Genomic DNA, 20,415 nt, shown 5'->3' with positions numbered 1-20,415 from the left:
TTTTGTTTTGTTTTTGTTTTTCTGAGACAGGGTTTCTCTGTGTAGCTTTGGCTGTCCCAGAATTATAGGCTGGTCTTGAATTTACTGACATCTACCTGCCTCTGCCCTCCAAATCCCCATGGTCTGGGGTTAAAGACATGTTTCTTTTTCTTCTCTTCTCTTTTCTTTTCTTTTGTTTTCTTTTCTTTTCAAAGAGCACCTTCCTAATCCTTCTAATACTTTCAAATAGTGCCACTATTTGATTCAGTTACTTTGATTCAATAATATTGATTCAAATGGCTAAGCATTCAAATATATGAGTCTATGGGGGCCATTCTTATTCAAATCACCACATTCTACACTGTGATCTCCATAAGCTATAGCACTCATAATGCAAAAATGCATTCAATCCAACTTCAAAAGCCCACATAGTCTATCACAACCTCAACACAGTTTAAAAGCCCAAAGTTCAAAGTCCCTTTGGAGACTTGTGGCAATCTCTTAACTGTAATCCCTGTAAAACCAAAATAAAAAAGCAGATCACATATTTCCAACATACAGTGTCATAGAATGTACATTGGCATTCCAAAAGTGGGGAAAGGGAGCATAGGGAGGAAATAATGGACCAAAGCAAGATTAAATCACCAGCGGGGTAACTCTACTTTCTGTATTCTCCATGTCTGATGTCAAAGCCCTCTTTCGACCTCCAACTCCTTTCAGCTTTGTTAAGTACAACACACTTCTTTCTCTTGTGCTCATTCCATGCTGGGTTTGCAGCTTTCCTAGATAGATATCCCAGGACTCTGGCATCTCCAACACAATCCAGGCCTTACCTTCATAGCTTCACACAAAGGCTTCTCTGGGACTCCTTACAGAGTCACCAAGGGAGCTTCCTCCCAGAGGGAGATTCCACAACCCCTGACTCCAAAGCCAGACCTACCTGCCAAAAGCTGCAAAGTTCTGCTGCTTCCTGGAGCTGGAACGTGGCTTGCTTGGTTCATTGACGACGGCACCGACTTTCCGCTGTTGATTTCCTTCGATGTCTGCTTGGGCTCTTCTTTCATTCCTCCATGCACATAGGAAGGTAGAGTTGGCAGATCAGTCCAAAAAGTACGGTTTTTGAAGGAGCTTCCAAGTGTAGAAGCTTGAGGTTTTTCTCCAAAGAAGTCTGAACTCTGGGCTGAAGAGATAACTTCTTGAGTAAATGCTAACCCCAGGATCTCAAGGCCCTGAGTTTGATTCTTAAAACCCATGGGAAAACTCAGGTATGCTGTGGAGTGTGGGGCTGTGAAAAGTACCTTGGTCCCAGTTGAGTTAAGTCTTGAAACCCCAGAGACCCTGAAGGGACAGTAGGAGTTTCACCCATTCCCGGGCACCATGCCCCTGCCACTAGCTGCAGTCCCCTGCCCCATAGATTTGTGGCCATCAGTCACATAAGGGCAATGCCCTAACCCCTCCACATGTAGAGGACATGACCCTTTCAGGGTCTCTGGAGTTTCAAGCCTTAGCTCAACTGAGGACCAAGCTTTTACGGTCCCACAGTGGGGTTACAATCCTAGCACTGAGGCTATGGTAGGCGGGGTCCTGCGGCTTGCTAGCCTGCCTGCAGTTCCAGCTCTGTGAGAGATAGTGGGAGGAGACAATGGCTTCTAAGGGATGACCCCTGAAATTTCCACAGGCCCACACCCATGCACCTCGCACCCCCAGTAATCTAAATCTCTGGGGAGCACTCCCACCTGCTCTTTTTCTTTCTCTTCTGCTCTCATTAAAAACCTCAGAAGACATGCCAATACTCAGCCTGCATTCCATCCCTTCTAGGTACAAATGGGCCGGAGCGAAGAATAACAGCTGTCCCTTTCACTAAAGCATGCTTGAGTTATAGTCTTCCTACACTCATATATACATCGATCTGGATCGTGCAAGAACTGTGTAACTTCTGTGTAAACCACGGCTTGATGCTTAGTATGCACTGCCTGGGAGATACTTATCACATCTTCAGGAGGACTCCAAACTGCCATATGGACAAGGAACATACCCTATTTTGGAATTCTCCAATGCCTACCTAGTACACTTATCTAAATATAGCTGAAGGCCAGCTGCACAGGCCTGTTAGGGCTGCAGCCGGGAAACTGGGGCAGAACAGCTAGTTCACGGCCAGCCTGAGCTACAGAGTAAGACTCTGTCTAAAAACACAACAACAAAGACAACCCCTCCCCCCCAAAAAAAACCAGTAATAGCAAAAACAATAAGCAAAGCTAAGGTTTTAAGAGCACCATGGCTGTCCCTTCATAGGCTTGTCTGTCATTATAACTTAAAGTTGCAAGGCCACCCTGCCAGTGGTGGCACACGCCTTTAATCTCAGCACTAGGGAGGCAGAGTCAGGCAGATTGCTGAGTTCAAGGCCAGCCTGGTCTACAGAGTGAGTTCCAAGACAGCCAGGGCTACAAAGAAACCCTGTCTCAAAAAAACCAAAAAAAAAAAAAAAAGTTACAAGGTCAGATGTTATTTTGTTTTGTTTTATTCCCCCCTCCCCCCAATAAAGTTTCTCTGTGTAGCCCTAGCTGTCCTGAAACTCTCTCCGTAGACCAGGCTGGCCTTGAACTCAGAGATCCATCTGCCTGCGCCTTCTCAGGGCTGGGACTAATGGTGCTTGCCACCATGCCTCTAGTGTTTTGTTGTGATTTTTTGTTTGTTTGGTTTTTTTTTTTTTTTTTTGGATTTGAGACAGGATTTTATTGCATAGCCTTGACTAGCCTATGGTGATCTTACTGCTATTGCTGCTTGAGAACTGGAATCAGGGGTGTATACTACTAAACTATACCAGGCCCAGAGGTCATGGTCATATCTTTCCTAAAAATTCTCTCTCTCTCTCTTTCTCTCTCTCTCTCTCTGTGTGTGTGTGTGTGTGTGTGTATGTGTTTCTGCCTGTCTTCATATTAAAGGAAAAATACAACATAACATGAATAATGAGAGGCAATTGCTCGTATTTTTCGGTAATAAATTCCTCCATCCCCACTGCTCTTCATATTTTCCTGACACTCCCAACCTGGGACATGAACTTATAGCTCTGGATCCCCTTACACTTTTATTTATTTATTTATTTATCTTTGAGACAGGGTTTCTCTGTGTAGCCCTGGCTGTCCTGGAACTCACTCTGTAGACCTGACTGGCCTTGAACTCAGAAATCCACCTGCCTCTGCCCCTCAAGTGCTGGGATTAAAGGCATGCGCTACCACCACCTGGCACATTTTTATTTTTGTTTTTAAAAATTATTGTTGTCTGATTGGGCGTGCCTGCCACAGTGTACCTTTAAATGTCAGAAGACAACTTTATGGATTCTGGGGGATCAAATTGAGACATACATGGAAAGTGCTTTACATACTGCACTATCTTGTAACTTTCTTATCAAGCATGGGTAATTTTTTCTAACACACGCTGTTTTAAGAAAACAAAGAAACTGGCTGATGGCTCAGTGGTTAAGAGTACTGACTGTTCTTCCAGAGGTCCTGAGTTCGAGCCCCAACAACCACATGGTGGCTCACAACCATCTGTAATGGAATCTGATGCTCTCTTCTGATGTGTCTGAAGACAGCTACAGTGTATGTACACACCATACATAAAATAAATATATAAATCTTTAAAAAAAAAAAAAAGAAAACAAACAACACTAGCCAGGCATGATACCAGATGCCTGTAGCACTAGCACTCAAGAAGGAGAGGAAGAATCGCTACAGACTGGAGTCTAGCCTGGTCTACAGAGCAAGCTCCAGGCTAGGGGTTCATAGTGTGTCTCTGTCTCAAAAGACCAAAACAAACAAATAAATGTGATTAAATAGAGGAAAGCATCCAGAGCAGAACTTCTGCTATGGAAATTCTTCAACTTTGCAAAAGAAAAGTAGTTTTTTTGTTTTTTTTTTCCTGAGACAGGGTTTCTCGGTATAGCCTTGGCTGTCCTGGAACTCACTCTGTAGACCAGGCTGGCCTCGAATTCAGAAATCTGCCTGCCTCGTCCTCCAAAGTCCTGGGATTAGGCATGCGCCACTACCGCCCGGCTTTATTTTGTTTTCTTAAATGGAAGTATTTTTTGTTTTTGTGATACAGGACTCTCTAAATCGTCCTAGATATTTTGGAACTCACTATATAGACCTGGCTGTTCTCGAACTCACAGAAACTTGCTTGCTTCTTAAGAGCTGGGATTAAAGACATGCGCCACTGTCACAACCAGACAGTTCGGCGCTAATTTTTAATTAAATGTATATCAGGTTTGGAAGATTCATTACACAAACTCTAGTTAGCATAAATTGAATGTTTGATATCTGGCAGGCAGGTTTCTCGCTTATCTCCCTAATTTTACAACAAAACAAAACTTTCGTGAAGAATAATTTTTTGAGAGGTATTTGGGTCCACAGAAAGAAAGTCTGATCCCCGCGCCTCCGTGACACGTGACCCTATGACCCAAGAAGCCATCTTAAGGCTCGCCTCATAGAGGAAACTACACCTCCCAGAATGCCTGTGCTTTGCGTCGTGCTGGCACTTTCACTGGCCCAGCCTTAAAGCCGAGCCTGTAGCCGGGCGCCATCTTTGACGCTGGCAGTCTTAGGTTTCTGCTTGTTCGGCTGTTGTGAGGACGGCGGGCGACCGCAGCTAAGAAAAGAGAAAGACGTGGCAGCACGCGGGAGTCGGAGACATTGTCATCGGTTCGGTAAAGTTTCTGTTCTCTGGTAACTAGACCCATTTTTTGATTCCCGGGTGACTTGGGGCCTGGGAGGGAGAAGAGGGCGAGGGGAGTGGCAGCGGCCTCCCCTCGCCCGAGTTTCGGCCTAGCCCGGGAAGTCCGAACCGGGCCCATCAGCACGGCAGCTACCGGGACTCCCGCCGGCGGCCCTGGCCTGCTGGGCTCCTAGCCAGACTCCAGCTCACTTTCCCACCCTCCCTGCCCCCACCCGCTCCGCCCCACCCCCACGGCGCCTGCTCCCTTACTTACCAACCTCTTCCCCCTCCCCCCACATCCGGTGTTCCCGAACCGGGATCCCCGGTTAGCCCCCGAAAAGCGACTGTTTCGGACCCCCGGAGGGAGAACTGACACTAGGTTGCTTTCTCCCCGAATCAGTTTCTTTAGTTAGCCCGCCCTCCCTCCCTAGATCAGAGCAAGTGCCTGGACCCGACTTTACCTGCTCTCCTTCCTCTCTAGGGTCCCACTATTTTGGAGATTTTCTCTATTCCACTTATATAGTCAAATTCTGGTGTCCTATTCCCATTCCCTACCCTGATTACTCTCCCGCCCAAGCCCTCATCATTGAAGTCAAAAGCTACAGGGACTCTTCGTTCTTGTAGGATTGGTGAGATCGTACGAAGAACACCCCTTAGACGCCCATAATCGGTGCGGATCCCCATGGGGAAGGCTCGTTTTGTTGACATCCACCAGGCTTTGGTTCTGAACCCAGAGAAGGCGGCTGTGGAGCTAGTGATAGCCATGCTTTCGTAGGGTAAACGTGTTGGTATTGAGGGGAGGGGAGGGAATCCACGGAAAAGGAATGGAAGTGGTTTAAAGCTCATTTTAGTTTGGCTGCTCATAGAATGCCAACGTATAAGTTATTTACAGGTTGTATGTAATGTTGCTTCATTCTAAAAATATGAACTCTTGATAGAAACCATAAATGAAAAATATAGCTTGCTATCTTGTTTTGAAGTTTTATTTCCAGTTAATTTTTTTCAGCCACCTACATTTTTCAAAATATCAGAACAGAAAGGGCACAGCTAGCGTTTACTGCTAATGCCTAGTATGTGGAATCTGATTTAGCTGTCCAGAATTGACTTTTTGGGTTGTATTGGCAAATCAGTCTTAAGTGATGACTGTTAAGTGATGCACTATACGTAAGTGAAATTTCCTGAAAATATTCCCCAAATTAACGGAACATCAGTGTTGTCATGTGGAGTCATTAAAAGTACATATTTTAAGAACTGAAGGCATTTCCAGCAGATGAAGGTCTTGATTTGGCAGCAAGAGCATAAACCTGCGATTTGGAAGACTTGACCTTTAGCTGCTCCAAATCCCATGATAGTGGGAAAATGGGCCTCAGTTCTCTTTTCTATAACATAAGGACACTGGACGATTGGAATTCGAAAGTTAAAAGAACTCCTAAAGCCCTGCAAGACAGAGTTTGGGAATGTTCTCCATTGCTGTCATTTTTCCTCCAAAAATAACCTGGCTTGGAAGTCTTTGGTTGAAAGGGAATTTGACTCCCCATAGAAACTGGAGGAAAGGTAATACAAGTGGAGAGGGACAGTTGTATTTCTGCCAGAGTAATAAACCCACCGAAAGATTCTGGTCCGGATTGTGTAGACAAAAAGAGAATGAGCGTATGTACTTTAAGTGTACCAGTTTCCTCAATCTCTCCTGGCAGAAGATGCAGTACTTTTAGTGATGCTGGGATTCTAGGGTGTGTTTCCATTAATTCAAATACAGATGAAGACGATGTGGTAGAGGGAAAGATGGTGGCAGAAGGAGCAAATAAAGAAACAAAATTGCCGGCTAAAAAGAAAAGAAAGAAGGGTTTGCGAATTAAGGGGAAAAGACGCCGAAAAAAACTGATTCTTGCCAAAAAGTTTAGTAAGGATTTGGGGTCTGGGAGACCTGTTGCCGATGCCCCTGCTTCCTTAGCTTCCAGTGCTCCTGAGCAAGATGAAGAAAGTCTTTTTGAGGGCAATATAGAAAAGCAGATCTATCTGCCTAGTACCAGAGCCAAAACCTCCATTGTGTGGCACTTCTTTCATGTTGACCCCCAATACACCTGGAGAGCAATTTGTAACCTGTGTGAAAAAAGTGTCAGCAGGGGTAAGCCAGGCAGCCATCTTGGTACATCTACTCTTCAAAGACATCTTCAGGCAAGGCATTCTCCTCACTGGACTAGGGCCAACAAGTTTGGAGTCACTAATGGGGAGGAGGACTTTACCTTGGATTTATCGTTATCTCCTTCTTCTCCTGGAAGCAATGGAAGCTTTGAGTATATTCCCACTGACTCGTTAGATGAAAACAGAATGGGGAAGAAGCGTGATAAATCAGCATCTGATGCCCTGAGGGCAAAAAGAGGGCGCTTTCTCATCAAAAGCAACATCGTCAAGCATGCCTTAATTCCAGGAACAAGAGCCAAGACATCTGCAGTTTGGAATTTTTTTTATACTGATCCTCAGCACATCTCAAGAGCTGTGTGTAACATATGTAAAAGAAGCGTGAGCCGGGGTAGGCCAGGTTCCCACTTAGGAACTTCAACACTTCAACGACATCTTCAGGCCACGCATCCCATCCATTGGGCTGTTGCCAACAAAGACAGTGGTGCTATTGGAAATGGATTGGATGAGACTGAGACAGAGAGCAGTGATCTCTTGAATGATACTTTGCCCGGAGAGAAGTCATCAGGCAGCCAAGATTTAACAGCTGAGGACCTCAGTGACTCTGACACAGATGAACCTCCTATTTTAGAGGTTGAAAATAGATCTGCGAGTCCTGTTCCTGTTGCAGAGCAAGATCATCTGGAGCACGCACAAGAGAGCGAAGCAACGCCACATTGTGAAGATGCAGCCTCAAATCAAATAAGTCAGGCCGTTATCCAGATGATTGTGGAGGATCTGCACCCTTACAACTGTTTCTCAACCCCAGCCTTTCAACGGTTTCTACAGATTGTTGCTCCTGACTACAGATTGCCATCAGAGACTTACTTTTTCACCAAAGCTGTACCTCAATTATATGATTCTGTTAGAGAAAAAATTTTCTTAACTTTAGAGAATGTTCAAAGCCAAAAGATCCACCTGACTGTTGACATATGGACTCATGACCCTTCCACTGACTATTTCATTGTGACTGTACACTGGGTCTCTTTGGAAACTGCATCTTCTCCCGGTAATGGTGGGACTTCCAATTTTAGAAAATGGGCAGTACTTTGTGTTACAGGTTTAGCCAAAGACTGTTTGATAACTAACATTTTACAAGAATTAAATGACCAGATTGGTCTGTGGCTTTCTCCTAATTTCCTTATCCCTAGCTTCATTGTTTCTGACAATTCTTCTAATGTGGTACATGCAATCAAAAGTGGTGGCTTTACCCATGTGCCATGCTTCCTGCATTGCCTAAATGTAGTGATTCAGGACTTCTTCTGTGAGCACAAAAGCATTGAGAATATGCTAGTGGCTGCTAGGAAAACCTGCCATCATTTTAGCCATTCTGTCAAAGCCCGCCAGATACTACAAGAATTCCAAAATGATCACCAGCTTCCATGGAAGAATCTGAAGCAGGATGAAACTGGCCACTGGATTTCTACCTTTTACATGTTAAAATGGCTTTTAGAACATTGCTACTCTGTTCACCATAGTCTGGGCAGAGCCAGTGGAGTTGTGCTTACCTCCCTTCAGTGGACTCTAATGACATACGTTTGTGATATTCTTAAGCCATTTGAGGAGGCCACCCAGAGAGTGAGTGTGAAGACAACAGGATTGAATCAGGTGCTACCCCTAATCCACCATCTCCTCTTTTCCCTGCAGAGACTCAGAGAAGATTTTCAAGTCAGAGGTATTACTCAGGCCCTCAATCTGGTGGACAGTTTATCTTTGAAACTTGAAAGTGATGCCTTACTAAGTACCATGCTCAAATCCAAGCATTGTATCTTGGCTACTTTGTTAGATCCTTGTTTTAAGAACAGTTTGGAGGACTTTTTTCCTCAAGGTGCTGATTTAGAAACTTACAAACAGATCCTTGCAGAAGAGGTTTGTAATTACATGGAGTCTTCACCTGGGGCCTGCCAGATTGCAAGCTCTGAAGCATCTGGCCCTTTAGTTAGATTAGGAACTGATTCGTTTACTTCTATAAAAGAAGGCACCTCCAATGCAGATTCTATGGATAGCTCAGCTGCAGACAGTGCTGCTGTTGGGAGCAAAAGCTTCTTGTTCCCCTCTGCGGTAGCAGTAGTGGATGAGTACTTCAAAGAGAAGTATTCAGAGCTCTCAGGAGGTGATGACCCTTTGGTTTACTGGCAGAGGAAGGTGAGCATATGGCCAGCTTTGACCCAAGTTGCCATTCAGTATCTGAGTTGCCCCATGTGTAGTTGGCAATCTGAATGCATGTTTACCACAAATAGCCACTTTCATCCAAAGCAGATCATGAACATGGACTTTGATAATATAGAACAGCTCATATTTCTGAAAATGAACTTGGAGAATGTTAACTATGACTATTCTACATTGATTCTGAGCTGGGACCCTGAAAATAAGGCTGTTCAGAACAATGAAAAAGAAATACTACCTTAATTTCTTTTTCCTTTTCCTACTTAAAATGGGCAGCTTTTGCTATATTATATATTATTGCTGTTGTTACTATATGTAGTCATACTATTTATCCTTTAAAAAAAAATGGCTGGGTGTGGTCACAGTGCCTGTAGTCCTGGCTATTTGAGACATTGAGGCTGGATTATGACTTTAACACATGAGTTTGAGACCAGCCCAGGCAACATGTTAAGATCCTGCCTTACAAAAATGAAAAACCGTGGGAAATCTGAAATTACAGAAAGGCTGAAAACTTTGCAGAGGCAGTGTAATGATGATAAAATGAAGGTTAACTTTGAAGATTTCACAATTGTAACTCAGTGTTACTAACATCTATCGAAGTGTCATTTGTATCACTTGAGAGAGGGTTGTGTTAATGAGAAAATACAGTGCAGTGCTGAAGGACTTAGATATTTCTGGTTGGTAGATAGAGCTAGTCATTGATTAGAGTAAAAACTTCCACCATGGAAGATTTGGTTACTCAAAAATTATGATTTGTATAAATGTAGTGATTCAGGACTTCAATGAGCACAAAGATATTTAAAATGTGTTAGTGACTGCATTAACATATTCTTTCCCTTCCCTGTTATTTAATTTCTTTAAACCCCTGACATGGCTTGACAGAATGAAAAACCACGAAATTGTTTCATATTTAGAAATTCATAATTGCCTCACACTGGTCAGTTTATAATGTCAGATTATTGAGTATGATAGAATCTTTTATATTTAGGATTGGGTCTATATAAAAGGGAACATTATAAAACAATTAGAAAAATGACTTTTGGTCTTTGATTTGCTTTTTATAATATAGTACCAAAAACAGGGATTATATAGGTGCCTTTAAATAACCCACTAGTAAAAAACATTAGACGTTTGTAAAATCAAAAAACAACAGAATTCAGAATGCAAGCCTCGTGAACGTGGCAGACCCCCATATGAGTTTCCCAGAGAATATTTCTATAGCCTGTTCCTTTTTTTTTTAAGGGTATTTCTGCTCCATAGCATGGTGTTCCTAACTGAAATTTGGGCCGCTGTATTTTTAACTGAGATAAGCAGTTGAGACTTTACTGTGTTAGGCATCATTGCTGAAATGAGTAAACTGTCTCAGTGGCCCGTCAGGTGCCTTTCCACGCCAAGAGTCTGTTTCTGTGACTGAGTGGGAGGCCAGAAAATGATGACTTTTAGTAAGTCTATTAGATGTTTCAGATTGAATAACTAATGTAAGATCCCAATTTTTCCTTTTTTTCATTTTAGATTTGGGGATATTCCCTGCCCAAAAAATTCCTGGAAAATTGACTAGTATTAAGTGTGAGTAAAAGGTGTCCACTTTTTTTTAAGTCTTGATTTTAGTTCTGTCTTGGATAGTATTTGGCAAGATTTAGCCTAGAAAGTATTTAGTGTTTATTACATAAGAAGCAAAGTGGCTTTGTTACTGGGCTGGTTTTGAAACTCATTTCTGTGTATTAAAATAACTTAATTTTTTTTTAATTTTAAATTCTTAAATGGTAAATGCACCATGCATTGTGAAGTGAAATTTCATCTCCCCCAAATTTACCCTTTTACCAACTGGAGTGAAGTCTTTAGCTCTAATCATCAATTATCAGGAAGCCTTTGCAGGGCCAGCATTGAATGCCATGCCAGTGATGCTTGTGTTGATATAAAGGAAGAAGAATCCGCATCTCTAGCATCTCTGTGCCTCGCCGAGCTGGTTCGGAATGGCTATACTGCTGCTCTGCCTTCCTCAGCTCGCTGCCCCACGCTGTAGTTCCTCTGTAACTGTACACTTCTACCTTTTTTGGTTAAACACCCCCTGACGATGATTGTTAAACCTACCATATACATTGACATACATATGTATCTATCAATACATCCATATATATGGATTTCTCTTCATCTTGATTTTGTGGCTGGGTAAAATTTAGTAACATTAACTTCATGGTACTTTGGTATAAGAGTAAGTTCACTATTTTTATATTGAACTCAAAATCTAGAGGCTTTTATATTATATTTTAAAAGGATAATTATCCAGATGTTTTATTTCTATACATTTGTGTGTGTATAAGCCTGTTAGTATATATTATATGGATATTATATACATAAAACACTTTATATTTTTACATACAGTATGCTTTTATTATACAGATAATAAAGATGGGGGAAGGTTTCTGTTTTTTTTCTTAATAGGTGAAGAAATCTTGAAGACCAGAAATTGGATCTTATTGAATTTTGGTGGTGTTTTTACTTTTTCTTTCTTTTTTTCATCTTTTTATTTTTAAATTATATTGCTCAGCTATGGAAGATGGATTTTTTTTTTAAATCTTTGAATTTTAAGTTCATCTTTAAATGAACTTTTGTTTTTTGTTTTTTGTTTTTTGTTTTTTTTTGAGGAGATAACTAATACTAGCTGTCTCCAGTCTGACAGAGGTTATGCAAATGGACTTAATCTTCCAGGAGTTGGGAGATATTTTAAAGATGTTTTAAAAAACACGTCCTGTGTTTCAATTGTGGCTGAGAGGTTTTCCTTGGCAATGTGAGGAAGAAAATTCTTTCTACCTCATTATTATTAATTCATGGATTGAGTGTTGGTTCGACCTACAGGCGTGATAGCTTGGAACTGAGTGAAGACACAGATGGCCCTGTTGAGAGCAACCAGCTAATGTAAGTGGGGATGGGGCTTTATCATGAAAGGAGTACACTGTGATTTAAGGCATGCTGGGCTAGTGACAGACTCAAAAGCCATTGTCCACACTTTTATGTCTTGTAATTTTTAAATAAGCTTTTAATTTTTGGAGGGTGGAAACTAACCTTTCTTCCTAGAGCTAAGGTGAAATTCTATAATTCTGTTTCCTTTGAGAAAAAAAAATCATTAATTTGTTACCGAATAGCTCTTGTCCAGATAAGTGGCTTTATTTTGTCTTTGTAGTAGCTATATAGCATGTATTTCACGATGTGGATGTGCCATAATGGAATGTAATAATTGGGAGACATTGAGGGGTTTGACATCATTAACAGAAGCCGGATGTCCAGGAAGTTGGATTCACAGGTCTTTGTGATCTTAGAACCAGTTCATTCACAGAATAGTTACCTTACTCAGAAGAACTTGTGATAGTTTAGTGAATAACTGAGGTCTTTCTTATTTAAGGAAGCTTTTGATTGTGTTCTTTTTAGTAAAAATAGCAAATTTTTAGCCATTTTGTTGATAGACATTGCTATATAAATGTTTTCTCCTTATTTTTGTTAATGGGTTTTAACTTTTATATTATAGGAAAGGTATTTTTACTTAGCATATTAAAAAACAAGACTACCATATACTGTATATTCATATACTTATAGATGCTGTTTAGGAATTACAGTCACATGACATACCACTCTACAAGTAGGGACGACTTCATCTGATGAGGTTTATCTTTTTTGCTGACTGCAGTTTTGGGTTCTGAATGTGCTTCACTCTGGTTCTCTAAGGATTTATGTATGTATTTAAGTATTTAAGTATGATAACACTTCTGTTATCATAGCACTTTAAGGAGACTTTTTCTCAAGTGACTGACTTTATTAATTTCAAACTTTCTTATAACCAAATTTATTGCCTTTTTGCATTGGTGATTTGTGTAGTTGTTTATATTATATTCTGTGTTTAACCATTTTATACTTACCATATAATTAGGTAGAGCAAAACTCTTCCATTCCTTTTTCTTTCGGTGTGTGTGTGTGTGTGTGTGTGTAAACGTACACACGCATGTTTGCATATATGTAGGGTGCATATGGAGGCCCCAAGATTCTGTTGATCTCACTGGTCCAGATCTCACTGGCTCTGTCTATAGATAGACTGGATAGACAACTCATTTCTGGTGCTCCTCCTAACGCTTTTCAGGGATAGACTTGTTAGGTAAGGACTGCCTTGCCCACATAGCATTTTATGTGTGTTCTGGGGATCCAACTGGCCATAATGCTTACAGAGTAAGCACTTTAGCCCCTGAACCATCTCCCCAACCCTTCTATTCTTTTTTAAATTACCTGTATTTTTCTCAACTATCGATAATGACTTTACAGATTCAAATTGCAGGGAGAAACTTCCTTTGGTATTCTGAATTGAATTCAAGGTGTTTATTATTTGGGTGCTGAATTAATCTCCTCAATCCTTTACTGTCCCAGCTATGAATTATCTAGGTCTTCTGTTCCTGGTCACTGCTCGGCTTTTGATTTTGTATTTAATATGGCTTTTGCATCCTTCATTTTCTTAATCTTTTACCATCTCAGAATTGTTATCTGAATGAAACAATTGTACAGTTTCAGGGTTATCTTATTTATAGTCCTACTGTTTTCAATACTTTCTAGTTGTTAGATTTGCTAGTTTGCAAGCATATAATTTGCAGACAATGGATTGTTTTTGATTTTGGTTTCTCCATCCCCCTGAAATTGTTTTTCCTGTAGCCTGTGTAGCCCTGGCTGTCCTGGAACTTGTTTTATAAACTAGACTGGCCTCAACTCACAGATCCACTTGCCTCTGTCTCCTGAGTATTGAGATTAAAGGTGTGTGCCCTTATACCATGGATGGTTCAGAGTTTGTCCTGTCTTGTATTTGTGCTCCTCAAACTCCTCCATGTAATAGAACACTGGGATGGAGCCAAGCAATGTGAAGAGTGAATATTCCTTTGTTTTGAGCAAGCTAGTAGTTTATTGTGGAGTGTGTGTGTGTGTGTGTGTGGTAGTAGTAAACTTGGAGAATGCCTGCCTGATATGTATAAAGTCTTGGCTTGACTCCAGTAACTGCATAAACCAAGCATGGGTCCCATACCTGTGATCCTTGATCAACCAGAAATAAAGGAACCCTTAGTCCCTATCTCAAAAACAAGGGAAGAGGTGGAGGAAATTTACTAGTAGGGGGATTATTTGATTTGGGGTTTTGTGTGGTTTTGTTTTGTCTTTTGAGATAGGAAGTCTCTTTGTAGCCCATGTTGGCCTCAACTCGGTAAGTAGCTGAGGATGACCTGTCTTCTGCCTCCACCTGGGCTCACAGGCATGTATTACCATACTTGACTTTTTAACCCCCCCCAAGATTTCTTTGTGTTTTGTGTGTGTGTGTGTGTGTGTGTGTAGCACATGTGCATCTGTGCATACACTTGAATTTGTGCAGAGGTCAGAGGAGAACCTTGGATGTTGGTTTTGGCTTTCCACCTTGTTTCAGAGAGGGTCTTGTTCACCTCTGTGTGCACAGGAGATTCCTAGGATGCTCTTGTCTTGGCCTCCTATCTTTAATAGGAGTCCTGGAATTAGAGGTTTCTGGGACTGGCTGGCTTTACTGGTTTCCAGGAATCTGAATTTAGGTCTTCATGCTTGTTTGAGTGAGTAAGGGCTTTACCCACTGAGCTTTCTTCTGGCTTCTCCCTAGCCCCAGTTGGAAATGAGTGCTTCATTTTGATTTGTTGAGCCATTATACTTTTCTTTTTGATGGCATCATAAGCTTTCTGTTTTCAAGTCTTACAAAGATGACCAAGGATTATTATTTTTGTTGTTGTTGTTGTTGTTGTTGTTGTTGTTGTTTTGAGATAGGGTCTATCATGGCTTAAATATGCTTGGACCAGGGAGTGGTACTATTTGGAGGTGTGACCTTGTTGGAATAGGTGTGTCATTGTGAGTGTGGGAACTAAGACCTTCATCCTAGCTGCCTGGAAGCCAGTATTCTGCTAGCAGCCTTCAGATGAAAATGTAGAAAACTCCAAGCCCGGCAGTGGTGGCGCATGCCTGTAATCCCAGCACTCTGGTAGGCAGAGGGAGTTCGAGGCCAGCCTGGTCTACAGAGTGAGTTCCAGGACAGCCAGGGCTACACAGAGAAACCCTGTCTCGAAGAAACCAGAAAAAAGAAGAAAACACCGGGCAGTGGTGGCGTGCGCCTTTAATCCCAGCTCTTGGAAGGCGGGGGCAGGTGGATTTCTGAGTTTGAGGCCAGCATGATCTTCAGAGTGAGTTCCGGGCCAGCCAGGGCTATATAGAGAAACCCTGTCTGGGGGGGGGGGGGGGGGAAGAAAAAAGAAAAGACAAAAAAGAAAATGTAGAAACCTGTGCCATGCTCCTGCCTGGATACTGCCATAATGATGATAACACCTTGATGATAATGGACTGAACCTCTGAACCTGTAAGCCAGCGCCAATTAAATGTTATTCTTATAAAAGGACTTGCCTAGGTCATGGTGTCTGTTCACAGCAGTAAAACCCTAACTAAACAAGCTGATACCAGGGACTGGGGTAAAGCCAGTGCCAATTAAATGTTATTCTTATAAAAGGACTTGCCTAGGTCATGGTGTCTGTTCACAGCAGTAAAACCCTAACTAAACAAGCTGATACCAGGGACTGGGGTATTGCTGTGATAGGCCTGACCATGTTTTTGTTTGGAAGAATGTGGATTTTTGGATTTGGGATTTAGAAAGCAGTGGAATGCTTTAAATGGGGCTTAATGGGCTATCCTAGTAGGAATATGGAAGACTTTGTTACTGAGAGTAATTTGAACTGTGCAGACCTGGCCCAAGAGGTTTCAGAGGAGAATTTTAGTATATGGAGTAGAGACTACTTTTATAGTGTTTTGGTGAAGAATGTGGTTGTTTTTTGCCCTTGTCTGAAGAGTCTATCTGAGGCTAAGGTAAAGAGAGTTATGCTAATTGCACTGACAAAGGAAGTCTCAAAAAAGCCCAGCAGAGACTTTGTTCTCTGGTTAAGTCTCATGAAGAGCATTTTGAACAAGCATAGCAAGCTGAGAAAGGAAAAATATAAAAATATGGTTCAAGTACTTAAGGGGCAGCAGGAGGTGAAATGGGGCTGAATCCTGTGGTCTAGGAGCAAGATCCTACCCAGCTAAATTTAGATCCAGGCTTGGTGGTACACACCTTTAATCCCAGGAGAAACAGGCCTCAGATCTTTGAGTTTAAGGTCAAACTACAGAGCAAGATCCAGGACAGCCAAGCTTAGGCAGTGAAGGATTTGGAAAACAGAAAGCTAGTGACAATGTAATAGAACAGGGAGGCCATGTTTTAGCTCCTTCAAGTAGCAGAACTCAGCAGCTTCAGCCATGTGGCTCTGGCTATAGAGTCCAGAATAGAAGGGACTACTGGGGCAATTGATGCTGGTTAGCTGAAGCTACGAAATAAGCAGCGATTAAAACGAGACCAGCATTACTGAGGTGAAGTCTTCTGAGAGCAGAAAGCAGCTGTGTTCCAGAGATAGCCAAGATTGTACTCATGCTGCAGCTGTAGTTAGTAATGTGTAAGAGTCACCCAGGTGGTGCTGGTTTTGAAGGTATGAAGCGGTCATGGAGAGCAGCTGAGACTTGGCACTGACTCTGAAAGGCCATGGAAAGCCATTGGTGAAGGTGCAGCCTCAGTTGTAGTTAATGACCCAGGACTGAAGGGGTCGTTCAAAGGATTTGAGGCTTGGCACCATGAAGAGAGCCTATGAGAGGCTATTGATGAAGCCTAGTTGCAGTGGAAGACCCCAGTGTATTGGAGATGCCAGTACCATGGGATGATCACCAAGAACAGCAGTGGCAGTAGAGCTTAGAGTGCTACAGAGGGCAGAGCTGGAGATGGGATGCCAGCCCATTGGAGGAGCCCAGAAGATCATGTGTGGATCATGTGTGGAACATTGAAGTTGCCTTGGAGACCCCAAGATTTTCGAGATGCCAGAGCAATAGGATATCTCCTGAGGAATGCTGCTAATAGGGAGTGGAACCAGCCCAGGAAAAGAAGTTTGTTGCGGTCAACAAAGATAAAAAAGGAGTTGGAAATCTGAAAACTGCTTTGACATCAGCTGTAGAGATGCGGAGTTTGGAGTTTGCCCCAGATGGTTTACTATCTTGGTTTGGAATTATAACTAAGTGATTGATGGATCTCAGAAGACACTTTGAACTTTTAACATTGTTGATAGTGCTATAGACTATGGGGTCTTTGGAAGTTGGACTAAATGTACTTTTTAAATTATGCTATGGCTAGATATGGGCCCCATAGACTCATGTGTTTGAACAGCTTGTGGAGGCCAGGTTCTGATGATTTGAATATGCTTGGCCCAGGGAGTGGCACTCTTTGGAGGTGTGGCTTTGTTGGAGTAGGTGCATCACTGTGGGCATGGACTTTAGGACCCTCACCCTAGCTTCCTGGAAGTCAGTCTTCCACTAGCAGTCTTCAGATGAAGGTGTAGACCTCTCAGCTTTGCCTGTCTAGATGCTGGCATACTCCCACCTTAATGATAATAGACTGATCCTCTGAACCTGCCTGTAAGCAGCCACCAATTAAGAGTTGCCTTGGTCATGATGTCTGTTCCCAGCAGTAAAACCCTAACTAAGACAGAGTGTCTCTGTGTAGTAGCCCCACTCACTGAAGACCTGGCTGGCTTCAAACTCAGAGATCCACCTTCCTGTGTCTCCTGAGCTATGGGATTAAAGGTGTGTACCACCGGACTACTTTTGGCATTAATGTGTTTCCTAATATTAAGCCACTCTTAGTTCTGAAAGAAACCTTTCAGGTCATGCAGTGTTAGTCTGACAGGGTTTCTCTGTATAGCTCTGGCTGTCCTGGAACTCACTCTGTAGACCAGACTGGCTTCGAACTCAGAAATCCGCCTGCCTTTGCCCCCCTAGTGCTGGGATTAAAGACGTGTGCCACCACTGCCTGGCTAGAGTTACTCTTTTTACTCTATAATAAATCACTTAGCTAATGCTTTACTTAGAATATTTTCATTCTGTCATAATATTTTTTGGGGGGGAAGGGGTTTTTGGGATTTGGTTTTTTTCTTGACAGGGTTTCTCTGTATAGCCCTGGCTGTCCTGGAACTCACTCTGTAGACCAGGCTGGCCTCTAACTCAAATTCACCTGCCTCTGCTTCCCAAAGTGCTGGTATTACAGGCGTGCGCCACCACCTTCCAGCCTGTCATTTTTCGTAAAATTTTTTGAGTTGAATATGTCTTGTGATCCCAGCAATTGGGAAGCAGAGGCAGGAAGATAGCAAGTTTTGTCAGTCTGCAAAAATAAATTAGACTTCATCTCAAACAACAACATAAATGTTTGAAACATCAGTGTTTTGTATGTGAGTTGGTTTTATTCTTTTTCTACTTCTACTTCTTTCTTATTAGAATATTTGCTTCAATGGTGTATTTTTCAAGAATGCATTGAGTACACTGATGGTAAACCTTTTGAGATTTTTTTTTTCATATTTTAAAGACATTTACATCCTGAGATTAACATGAAATGTTTTAAAAGGCTGAGTCTGGTATTAGTCTTCTTTAAGATTCATTGCCTGCAAGCTGGTCTTGTGGCTGAGAAGCCTGTGCTTCACTTTGTTAGTAGTCTTTGTCTAGAAGTCTGCCGAGTTGAGCAGCTTCCCCAGTGTCTCTAAAGGCAGGCGGCTCCGTGTCTGCCCATGCCTCTACACGGATTCCAGTTCTGGGAATTGAATTCCCTGAAATTATTTACACATAATACATCCTTTTATTTCATGTTTATTTATCTTTTAATTAATTGATTTGATTGATTGATTGATTTTTTTTTTCAAGGCAGGAGTTTTGCCTGCATGTCATCTTACCGCATGCCTGATGTCTGTGGAGTTAGTGATGGCTGTGAGCTGCTGCAGGGTGCTGGGAATTGAACCCAGGTCCTCTGAAAGAGTCTTGTTCTCTGTTGACAGTCTTGGGCGTATGCTTTTATTCTTTTTTCTTAACGTATGAGTGTTCTGCTACTCATGCATCTGTAGGCATGCCAGAAGAGAGCATCAGATCCTGTATAGGTGGTTGTGAGCCACCATGTGGTTGACTGAGAATTGAACTCAGGACCTTCAGAAGAGCAGCTAGTGCTCTTAACTGCTGAGCCATCTCACCAGCCCCTTGCTTTGATTCTTATAAAAGCACTTTTAATGTAATTATTTCTAGTAGCAGTTTCATTGATGCTTTTTTCACCAAGCATTTCAAAATTAGTCCACAAATGTAGGTGTCTGTGCTTTCAGCATCTTTGCCCTGTGAGCACTGAAGTGTGTTTTATAGCTATGTGTGGACACATTACAATTACAGAGTCTCAGATTTTGAACTTGAAGGTTTCTGGGTGTTAATTTCTTGTTAGAAGCAAGATGGAAGTGTACTTTGTTTTGTGCTGTTACTTGAGTGTTTATTGTCTTTTTAACCTTAAATTGTAGAATGGAATCATTGATAATGGGTATATACATTTTAAAGATTTTTGTGACATGGTTAGTTGAAGACTCTTGTTGCTAATTTAGATCACTGGCTTGAAGGCTAGCTTTCATCCTAATAAACAATTCTTGGATTAGGAATGACTTTACTAATGGAAGCTTGGCTTTGGGCTTGGAGTGGTAAGCCAGGGTTTAGCTGGTATTGTTAGACTGGCTCCCTCCATGTTCTCATGTGCTCCCATAGGAGGCTTTGCCTCTGTAGCAGCTTTCTTGCATATTTTGTGTGGGTTCTGAGAGTGGTAGGATGAGGATTAGAATGCTAGTTGAGTTATCACTGTTTATTCTCTAGGTCTGCCCTGGAAGACTTCTTTGTTATCTTAATTGCTAAACTAGCCCGTAGGTCTTTCTAAAGATGATTGTTTCAGTAATTACTCTATTTAAGTAGGGTTCTTCCATTGAAGGATAATTATATACTTCTGATATAACATGCTTATGAAGATATTTGAGTTTTTCATTCAGGTGAAAATAACATTGGCAAGTATTTTACAAGTAATCTGTGTTCTATTCTAAAATGCAGCTCATGTGTTTAGCAATGCATACTTAAATTTTATACTAAAGCAGTGAAGCAAGCACCTTAGAACATTCAAAAGAACAGGGCACAGCTGTCCTTAGCAAAAACGTTATACTGCATATGGGAGCATACAGTACTTATGAGTAGCATGTTTATAATGCTCTGTGTGGTAAGCACCTGATAACGCAATTCAGATCTAGTTTAACAGAGTGGTATCATTAAGCATTGGAAGAAAAGGTTAGAAGAATTTACCTGAAGTACTTTTAATTCACTGTCTCCCCTTTTCAGGATTACGTTTTAAAGCCGATTTCTGTGGTTGAGTTGTCATTGGAAGAATAAGTCCATTTCAAGAGTACTTGGAGCTGGTCTTCACCTCGAGGAAGCAGTGGCTTG

The 20,415-nt window shown here is 41.8% G+C and overlaps 1 protein-coding gene across 1 annotated transcript; it reads left to right on the top strand.

The window, feature by feature from the left end:
* The first annotated feature begins 5,471 nt into the window (after positions 1-5,471).
* On the top strand, positions 5,472-10,550 carry Zbed6 (zinc finger BED-type containing 6). Its single transcript, XM_052201057.1, has one exon. The coding sequence runs from the start codon at positions 6,334-6,336 to the stop codon at positions 9,274-9,276; it is 2,943 nt and encodes a 980-aa protein (XP_052057017.1). The 5' UTR covers positions 5,472-6,333; the 3' UTR covers positions 9,277-10,550.
* The last annotated feature ends 9,865 nt before the right edge of the window (positions 10,551-20,415 follow it).

Source organism: Apodemus sylvaticus, chromosome 12 (assembly GCF_947179515.1).
Source record: "Apodemus sylvaticus chromosome 12, mApoSyl1.1, whole genome shotgun sequence".
NCBI classification, from domain to species: domain Eukaryota; kingdom Metazoa; phylum Chordata; class Mammalia; order Rodentia; family Muridae; genus Apodemus; species Apodemus sylvaticus.
The sequence above is the reverse complement of the archived record's forward strand: the minus strand, read 5'-3'. Positions and strand labels throughout refer to the sequence as shown.

Coding starts and splice junctions, on each gene's coding strand:
- Zbed6 (XM_052201057.1), top strand. CDS start 6,334: ATGAGCGTATGTACTTTAAGTGTACCAGTTTCCTCAATCTCTCCTGGC.